The following is a 10,107-nucleotide window of genomic DNA, read 5'->3' as shown; positions in this document are numbered from 1 at the left end:
GGGTGGATAGAGTATCTCGAACTATGAGCTTCCTCCATTATGGACTTCTTAAGACCATCTACATCAGGCACACATAACCAATCATTCAACTTCAAAACTCCGTCACTTCCTAGAGTGAAAGTAGTGATTTCTTTGCTTTTGACTCCTTCTTTTAATTTCACTAAGTACAGATCTTCGTCTTGCTTAGCCTTAACATGCACAACAAGAGAGGATTGCGCTAAGGCATAAGCAGTTATATCTCATTCTTCGGTCCCATCCAATCTAATTCCATCATTTGCTAGTTTTTGAATTTCTCGACCCAAAGATCGCCTTTGTACTGCAAGATGGGCCAAGATACCCATTAACTTCCTACTAAGTGCATCTGCTACCACATTAGCTTTGCCCGGGTGATAAAGGATATTGATGTCATAATCTTTCAACAGCGCGAGCCACCTTCTCTGTCTCAAATTTAGTTCTTTTTACTTGAAAATGTACTGGAGGCTTTTGTGATTTGTAAACACTTCAGAATGCTCGCCATAAAAGTAGTGTCGCCATATTTTTAATGCAAACACCAGTGCTGCAAGCTCCAAGTCGTGTGTGGAGTAGTTCTTTTCATGATTCTTTAACTGCCTGGAAGCATAAGCAATAACTTTTCCATTTTGCATAAGAACACAACCAAGGCCCACTCTGGAGGCATCACAATACACTGTGAACCCACCCGAACCTGTTGGCAAGGTTAGCACAGGTGCAGTGGTCAACCTCTTCTTTAACTCTTGAAAACTCTGCTCACAAGCGTCTGACCATTGGAACTTAACTGCTTTCTGAGTCAACTTAGTTAATGGAGCTGCAAGTGAGGAAAACCCCTCCACAAACCTTCTATAGTATCCAGCTAACCCAAGAAACTCCTGATTTCGGTTGGCGTTGTCGGCCTAGGCCAGTTCTTGACTGCTTCTGTCTTTTGACGGTCTACTGTTATTCCTTCACTAGATACCACGTGGCCTAAGAATGCCACTGACTACAACTAGAACTCACATTTTGAAAACTTGGTATAAAACTCATTCTCCTTCAAGGTCTGCAAGGCTATTCTGAGGTGTTCTGTATAATCTTCCTTGCTCTTAGAGTACACCAAAATATTGTCTATAAACACAATAATAAAAGTATCCAGGAATGGCTTGAAAACTCTGTTCATGAGGTCTATGAATGCAGCTGGAGCATTTATCAACCCGAAGGACATCACTAGAAATTCATAGTGCCCGTAGCGAGTTCTAAAGGCTATTTTAGATATATCCTCTTTTCTGATTCTTAACTGATGGTACCCCGACCTCAAGTCTATTTTTGAAAAGTACTTTACACTCTGAAGTTGATCAAATAAATCATCGATTCTTGGTAGTGGGTACTTGTTCTTAATGGTAACTTTATTCAACTACCGATAGTCGACACACATTCTGAGAGACCCATCTTTCTTCTTGACAAACAGGACCGGGGCACCCCACGGTAAAACACTCGGTCTGATGAAGCCCTTGTCAAGAAGGTCTTTCAACTGTTCTCTCAACTCATTAAGTTCTGCTAGAGCCATCCTATAAGGAGTTATAGATATGGGCTTAGTGCCTGGCATGAGATCAATGCCGAAGTCTATGATTCTTTCGGGAGAAAGTCCGAGAAGGTCATTTGGGAAAACTTCTGGAAATTTTCTAACAACTGGCACTGACTGAAGAGCTGGTGGTTCTGATTCTGGATTAATGATATGAACCAAATAGGCGAGACACCCCTTACCGATCATTTGTTGTGCATTAAGGTAAGAAATAAACTTACCTACAAGCGATGCTGAACTACCCTTCCACTCTTAGACTTCTTCATTTGGAAATTGGAACCTGACTATCTTGGCATGACAATCTAACATGGCATAGCAGGAAGACAACTAATCCATACCCATGATCACATCAAAATTCACCATTTCTAACTCTATGATATCGGCTTTGGTGTTGCGACCTTGGACTGAAATTATACAACCTCTATAGACTCTGGTGACTCTCACTGACTCGCCAACTGGAGTAGATACTAGGAATGGCTCACTAAGTTGTTCAGGTTCTAGTCCGAGGTTAATTGCAAAGTATGGAATCACATATGAAAACATTGATCCTGGATCCATTATGGCATAAGCATTATGTGAGCAGACTAAAAGTATACCTGTAATAACTTCTGCAGATGCCTCTACACTCTGACGATCAAGTGTAGCAAACAAATGGGGTTGTCCCCCTCCCTGGGTAACTCGATCTGCACCTTTGCCTGCCCCTTGCCCAATCTGATTATGAGAACCACAGCCTGAGGTGGAACTAGAAGGACGAGTTGATCCACCACTAAAATTACGTCGCAATTTTGGGTAGTTGGCCTTTATATGACAAATGTCTCCACAATGATAGCAACCATAAAACCCGAGCTTGCCCTGACCTGAATGTTGCCACTTACATGTTCCACAAAGACCTTGTTGGTGTGAATGTTGCTCAGTATAACTCTGGCTATGTGAGGATGGTGTCCTAAAATTCTGATTCTGGCAAGACTGATTTCCATAACACTGAGTATGTCTAAAGGAAGACCTACCACCTGACTGATGACTAGACTAAGCTGGTGCTAATGACTCCTTATTAGAGGAATCCCTTCCACCTCCGCTGGATGTACCATTAAACCTACCCGCTATTCAGGCTTTCTTGTTATGCTCTTTTTCTTCTCTCCTTTATTGTTTGTCTTTTTCTAAGTGCTTGGCAAATCACACAATAGAGGAGAAGGCTGTTATCCCTACTACTGCAGCTGATGTCATATCCTTAATGTGGTAAGCTAAACCGCCAACAAACCTGCGAATCTTTGCTTTTTCTGTCTTAACCATGTGAGGAGCATGCTTAGCTAGCCTTATGAATTCCTTGTAGTACTCTTGCACACTTTTATTCCCTTGCTTGAGCTGTTCGAACTCTGTTGCCTTAGCTTCCCTATCCTCCTCTGGGATAAAGTTAGCCATGAAGGCCTCTTCAAATTCTTCCCAAGTAGGCGGACCATCATCTTCATCTCCCACAACATCGGATCTTCATCAACTATAGAACCATGGAACACTGGAGGACTCAACTTTAAAAATTCATTCACTCTTGAGGACTCAGAATTGTTCTGTCTATTTGATTGAGGTGGAATCTCATCTCTTCTCTCGTTCTGGTTGGCCATGAAGGCTTTAAACATCTCTATAGCACTGTTGACAACATCAAACATCTAACCCACCTCGGGAGATATAGTTGCCTGAGCCGGAGCTGCTGTTGGGGGCGATACTGGATCCTGAGGTACTGGATCATCATGCTCCACCCCTTCTTCTTATTCAACCCAGGGTACTTGGACTCCCTTTATAGATTTCCCCTCCTTTTCTGAGTCGAAGCCTCCTTAGTTCTACCTTGAGCCACAATAGTAGCGATAATTTCTTGAGCAACATCCTGAGTGTCGGTGTCAGAGTTGCGAGTATGAGTCATTTCTGCGAGTTTTGAAGAAACGAATAAATTAGATAATTTCTTAGAGGTAGACTGTACTACACGATCTTGTGAGCACGTGATTTTTGTTTCGCACGAAAATCGCTCCAAAAGAAATAAAAATAATAATAATTGGCCCTGCTGTACAATTTTCGGATTTCTGTGCGGCACTTTGTTGATTTATTTGTGACTTTTGCCCATTTTTATTTTTTTTCTTTTTTTATTTATTTAAAACAAAATACAAAATGTGGGTGGCATGCATAATTCGAACCGTAATCCGGTCGTTAAATAGAAAATCATAAATAGGCATCTTCGTCCGTGATTTTGATTTGTTCGATTTTACCTGTTTTGAAATATTTTAGTGTGTGTGCAAATAATTGTATTGAGTGTGTGTTTAATTTTAATTTGATTTTTGCTTAGTTTTGTTTTTTAAAATAAATAAGGAAAAGAAATAAAAATAAGAAAAGGTCCCTTCTTCTTCCGGATTGGGCCAATTTATTAAAATTGGCCCAAACAAACAATACCCAAACCAAGCCTGCCCGGTCCAGTCCAGCTGATGCCCAGAGAGTCCAAATGACGTCGTATTGATACAGGTTGATCTGGGCCGTTGATCTCGGATTGATCAACGGCCAAGATCACATTTCTCATACCCACGAACAGAACCCGACCCGTTTCCACCCGGACCAACTCAAACCCTTTACCCTTGAAACGACACCGTTCCACTTAAGCCATAAGATCCAGACCGTAGATCTTGATTGATCTAACGGTTGAGATCCGCCTACCCACTAACTCTATAAGCCCATAATCTTACCCTGCCCCCCTATCCGAACCCCAGCCTCGTCGTCTTCACCAGAACCCCCAAACCCTAGAGCCGCCCCTGTACTCTTCACCATGAAAACCGGCGGCATGGATGCCGGTGACCTTGCCCCTAACACCATAGAACCCCCATGCCGTCCTGAACCCAAATCTACCAACCACACACCTCGAATCCTATCCCACCTTCTCGAATCTTCATTTGAAGATTCGAGTCGGAACCTAATCTACACCGATCTGCCTTAAATTCATACCAGACACTCCCCAGACCCCCCTCGTGACCAAACCATACTTGGTTTGGTCCGAATCTGACCAGGGAAGCATGAATCCCGGATCTGGTTTTCGAACCTTAGGGTTCCTCGTCACTGGTCCGTTGTTTTGTTCAAACCGAAGGATTAAGGTCTAATGGACCTTAATCGAAGTGTTTCTCATCTGAGAAACACTTCGATTAAAGTCCGTTCAGCCTTAAGAAAGGTCTGTCCAAATCCGAGCTCAAACTTTTGATTTTTCGAGTTTTAAGGTGATTTTGCTCTCTTTCCTTTACTTGTTTTAGTCCGTGTGATTTGTTTAAAAGTCTGTTCATATTTGTTTTAATTTTATCAACTTTTGTTTGTCCACTTTACCTGAACCTCTGTGTTTGTCTGAATCCCCCTCCTATTCTGATAAGGCATATGTATTTGTTGTGTAATTAGTTTGAATTTCAAATTTGTACTGATTAACTGATTCCTCGAAGTACAGTTCTGTTTAATCAGTATAAGTCGAGTCATGTGTCCTATACTTTTGAATGTCTGATTTTTGGCTACGATTGTATGTGTTATGATTAATATAGTCGAGTCGACATGTGTCGTCAAATAGTTTCAACTGTCTGAACAAAATGAATCGATTTGCTTCTGTTGAACATTGCCTGAATCAATTAAGAACTAAGTTCATTTACTTATAGTTGTTAATGTGATTTCAGAAACCTAATGTTTAGGCTGTAATGGTAATCTGAACTGGAGGGCATGTGCACAACATGGGCATAAAGGCCCTTTTGAATTAAATAGTTTGACAGCATGTGCTGTCAGACTACATCCTGCTGCCCATGCTTGCTTTTAGTTAATAAAATGGGAAAGATAAGTCTGCCAGGGAATGTTGATGGGGTTTAATACTTAATTAGCTAAAGTGGAACTGAAAATGGAAGGCACATGGGAGGGGTATGGTGACATTCTAAACAGGCTGTTAAAAGGGGTAGTGTTAAGGTTTATAAAAGAGGAGGGGATTAGAGGTGAGAGAACAGAGAAGATTTGAGAAGAAAAAGACACACTGTGAGGAATTTTTGAAGGAGAGAGTTGAAATACATACAGATATATATACACACAGACAGAGCATACAGAGAGGGAGATAGACACTGAGAGGGAACATCTGAGAGTTCAAATTCTGAAAACAGGAACTGGAAAAGATTTCTTTTAATAACTTCAGTATAATTTCAAAACTGAAGATTGGTTTTAGATTTTGGAAAGAAAGGAGATAGAGGGTGGATATACAGAAAGCAGAAACTGTCTTTTCTCCCTGCTAATTGTTCAATTCCCAGTTTGTTTGACTGTTTCAAACAAGTGTTGGTTTCCTCTCAAATATCAGTCAGGTTTCTGCTGTTTGGTTCTTACTGGTTTGTTTTCTTTTGGAGTTAGACCGTTTGAGTTCTGAGCCACTCCCCTGCTTGTTGCTGTCATTTTGTTACCTTTTCCCATTGGCTATAACTGCACCTTGCATTGGGATTTTGTTACCTGCTGTTACTGCTGCTGCACTTGTTGTCATTGTTACTCTGCTGATTGCCCTCTTCTTCAATTGTCAAATATTTCCAGGTACACAACCTCTGAACCATGTATTGTTGAAAGTTTGAAGTTGAAGCAGAAATAAAGAAATGAACATCTGTTTATGTTATAACATTGGTGTTAAAAATAGGTTGAATGTTAGTTGGGCCTGTATTTGTTTAACTGCAAACTGCAAACATTCTGTATAGACTAACATACATTCTGTTTGAGATGAACTATTAGATAGCATTGTTCAATAGTAATGACAGTATGATATAGACATTATGTTTGATTTAGTATACTTTCAGTTCAGTATAACATTCTGTTTGACTTAGTTATGACTGTATAACATAGAGTCATGGCAAGCACTTGTATGTATTTTGCCTAGACCACTGAATTGACAAATCTGTGGTACTAAGTCTGGGATAAATGTATCCCAAACAAACTCTCATGCAGTCACATTAAGAGTCTGGCTATGAATGCCAGCTCTCCTGTCAGATTATTTGTTTCGATATAGGTTCGATATCGGGCCTCGGTATAGATTCCTTGTTTCGAAATAATGCGATGACTGTTGAGGAAAACTAATAGTCGTTTTGAGTTCAATTAGTAGTAATTTTCCTAATAAACAACCAATTTTGTTTATCAATTTCAAATAGGTTAGAGTTTAAAAATAAAACTTGGAGGTCGTTAAATATAACTCAGTGTATGTTGTTAGTTTGCTTGCAATCTCACTTAGCAAATCAATAAGCGTATTCACTCGATGAAGACAAAGCATGAGGTAACTCTCACCTCATAAACAATCAATCAGGTAATCAAACAAATTTAGGTTCGGCAAACATAATAAAGATTCAGTCTGTATTTGTTCAAACAAGTAAAGTTCGGTATCATTTTTTTTTAAAGGCAAACGTAGTAGGAATGTAGTCACTGTAGGATACCCTTCTAAAATAATGAGACGAGCCTCGCCAAATAAAAATGCAAATTACGGGGCCCTCAATAATTGATCATGATAAATACCTAGAATTTGGGATGGACTGTTTAGTGAATTCCACTGCCTTCCCCAAAGATAATAACTCGTTAGATTCTTTAGGCGCGACTTAATTAAATTACATTCTTAAATTCGGGTGCGCATTTATGTGACCCAAATTCAAATCTCAACGGAGTCGAAATGTGTTAACTATTACGGGTGCATTGATTGTGACGTGGTTCGAGATGCATTTTCACGACGTTGCAATTCTATAAAAATAAATGATAATAATAAAAGCGGTTTAAACTTAATAAAAGCACATAAGTCACAACATGTATTTAAATCAGATATTTAGCCATTATAACAATTTAAGCGACCGTGCTAGAACCACGGGATTCGAGGGTGCCTAACACCTTCCCTCGGGTCAACAGAATTCCTTACTTAGAATTTCTGGTTCGCAGACTTCATTTGGAAAAGTCGAAAATTTCCTCGATTTGGGATTCAAGATAAACCGGTGACTTGGGACACCAAAAGCCAAACCTTTCCCAAGTGGCGACTCTGAATTAAATAAATAATCCCATTTCGAATATTGTCACTTAAATTGGAAAAACTCCACCCGTGCATTTAACCCTTCGGGGGCGGGCGCGCAAAAAGGAGGCGTGACAGATCTAAAGTATGAAAAAAAAGAGACTTTTCCTAAATGCTTGTAACCTCCTGTTTATAAGAATGACACGCTTCATATACATAAACAAGACTCTACTAACACGGCTTCATAGACCCCTAGGACTCCATAAACCTGAGGCTCTGATACCAAGTTTATCACGATCCATTTCTTGAACAAGCCGGGATCGGCACTCGATCACTAAACATGACCGAGCTAACCATCTCTGCTTATCAAATCTATTATAACTCCAAACTTTATATGCATCAAGGCAATACTCTAACCAACTACTTTTGATTAATTTAAACATTTAAATAAATCAACTCCAAAACTTTATTCATAGTAACCAATGAAATACTACTAAGTTATTATCAAAAACATTTGAATCTTAAACCAACGACTATGTCTATGAAGCCTCTACTGATAAACTGGCGCACTGCTCAGGACATGAGATTTTCTGGCCAGTTCTCTAAGTAACAAAGAAATAACTAAATAAAAATGACTCTAAGGAATACTCCACGAACAAAAGCGGAGCTCACCAATAGCACTGGAAGAGAAGGAAGTCCTAACCAGTAGCCTGCTCGCCTACGAAACCAGTTCCTACGTTGTACCGCAAACCAACGTAAGTTTCCAAAAGAGAACGTCAGTACCATCCATTGTACTCAGTGAGTCTCAACAATAGGGGTGAAACTTTAATAACATATACATTACGAGCAAATATTCTAAATGCATGTAAAACATAAAGCTTATAAGAATAATTCTAAAATAATTGCATAATAGCAGTTTATGAATATTCTAAAAGAAATTTTTTTCCTTTTCTTTCTTAAAAAAAAAAACTTCACTTTATACTTTGGGAGTTCCAACTATCTTGACTTAATTCTGTTTCAGTCACCATGTGATCGGCACGGGTTCGATCCCATCCTGATCGAATAGGCCCAATCCACGAGGTGTCACTCGCTTCATGGTTCTCAACGCTCATGTATCATACCTTAGCATGGCTAAGTAAATTCTCAGCAACAAGACCCTCGACTCGTGTGCTCCCTACTTTGGCACAAGTAGTTTCAGGAAGTCAACGCCTCGTCAGGACCCTCGGCCTGGACGATGACCCCTTCTCAGAATAGAGGATACTCCCAAAAATCTTTTCTTTCTAAAACTTCTTCTTGTGACTTTTCAAGTCTAAATCTTTCATATATACTTATTCTGGAATCCTTAAATGCAAGGTATGACATAAGAATAAAATAAACATTCAAAAGTATTTATAAAGAATCGTGGTCCTTCATGAATTTTCAACATGAAAATGGCATATAAGAATAACTCAACAATCTGAAATTTATGCACATATATCAAAATAAGCATCTAAACTTTAGCTAGAAAATAATTCTAAGCTAATAGGTACTTACTACTCCAATTAAGTATATATTAACTCTTTTATGCAATTCATCAAACACCTTGTATGCATGCTTTTGTGAGTTAAACCATTTTAGTAAAGAGTTATATCAACTCACCTCAAAACTTCTCGAGCCAATACGTAGGCCTCAGTCCAATTGACACCAGTCAAACAATCGATTCTACAAAACCAGTGCATTTTAATCAATTTTAAAGTTTCACACCTAAATATGAAATTTATTATTGATATAGAGGAAGAAGGGAATTAACTATTCTATTCTTATATATTACTATTGTAGAGTAATTGAGAATAGAGAATTTTATATACCTGAGAAAAAAAATAAGTGAGTTATGAAGAACCCTAGAATTTTTCGAGCAATTTCTGGCTGCCTCTGTTCCTACTCGTGCGTCTGTGTTTTTGTGTTCTGCGCCTCCTTTTTTGCTTTGCTTGTTCGAAATAGGCTTCTTGCCTTTGTGAATGAGAAGTACACTCATTATCATTCCAAGGCTTTAAGCCTTTTGTTTTATTATTATTTTTTTTCTTTTTTTGACTTAACTAGTAATTAATGATACCCGCTTTTGATAATTAATAATATTAAAATTATTAATATTTCCCTTATTGTATATCCAATTATTTAAGTGTATATATACATACATACATACATACATACATATATATATATATATATATATATATATATATATATATATATATATATATATATATATATATATATATATATATATATATATATATATATATATTTCACTATAAGCAAGATAAAAATAATAGTAATAATAATAATTCAGTTTTATAATTAGCGTATCTTGAAACGTTTATAAATTTGAGGAGTGTTACAGTTGTGGGCAATTCCAGCTTGATTAACTACCTTGTCCACATGCTTTGGCTGCTTTAAGATAGAGGGATGAGTCTTTTGAAGAATATTGTTCTCCTTATTACACAAGGGCGAACCTCTTGCGTACTTATGAAATACCAGTAAATCCGCTGCCTGA

At 38.3% G+C, this 10,107-nt stretch overlaps 1 protein-coding gene across 1 annotated transcript; it reads right to left on the bottom strand.

Annotated features, from left to right (window-relative positions):
- Positions 1-1,402: 1,402 nt before the first annotated feature.
- On the bottom strand, positions 1,403-6,086 carry LOC138882631 (uncharacterized). The gene is made up of 5 exons (XM_070163235.1): positions 6,010-6,086; positions 2,750-3,053; positions 2,167-2,368; positions 1,909-2,118; positions 1,403-1,710 (listed from the first exon to the last, which is right to left on the bottom strand). Exons 1-5 carry the CDS (start codon positions 6,084-6,086, stop codon positions 1,403-1,405), a joined length of 1,101 nt encoding a protein of 366 aa, XP_070019336.1.
- Between the last annotated feature and the right edge of the window lie 4,021 nt (positions 6,087-10,107).

This window comes from Nicotiana sylvestris, chromosome 12 (assembly GCF_000393655.2).
Source record: "Nicotiana sylvestris chromosome 12, ASM39365v2, whole genome shotgun sequence".
NCBI lineage: Eukaryota > Viridiplantae > Streptophyta > Magnoliopsida > Solanales > Solanaceae > Nicotiana > Nicotiana sylvestris.
The sequence above is the reverse complement of the archived record's forward strand: the minus strand, read 5'-3'. Positions and strand labels throughout refer to the sequence as shown.

Excerpts from the sequence above, each read along its gene's own strand:
- LOC138882631 (XM_070163235.1), bottom strand. The coding sequence starts at position 6,086 with ATGACAACAAGTGCAGCAGCAGTAACAGCAGGTAACAAAATCCCAATG. Across the intron at positions 3,054-6,009 it reads GTTATAGCCAATGGGAAAAG|ATCCGATGTTGTGGGAGATG; the intron begins GTAACAAAATGA and ends TAGTTGATGAAG. Across the intron at positions 2,119-2,166 it reads ATCTGCAGAAGTTATTACAG|GATCAATGTTTTCATATGTG; the intron begins GTATACTTTTAG and ends TAATGGATCCAG.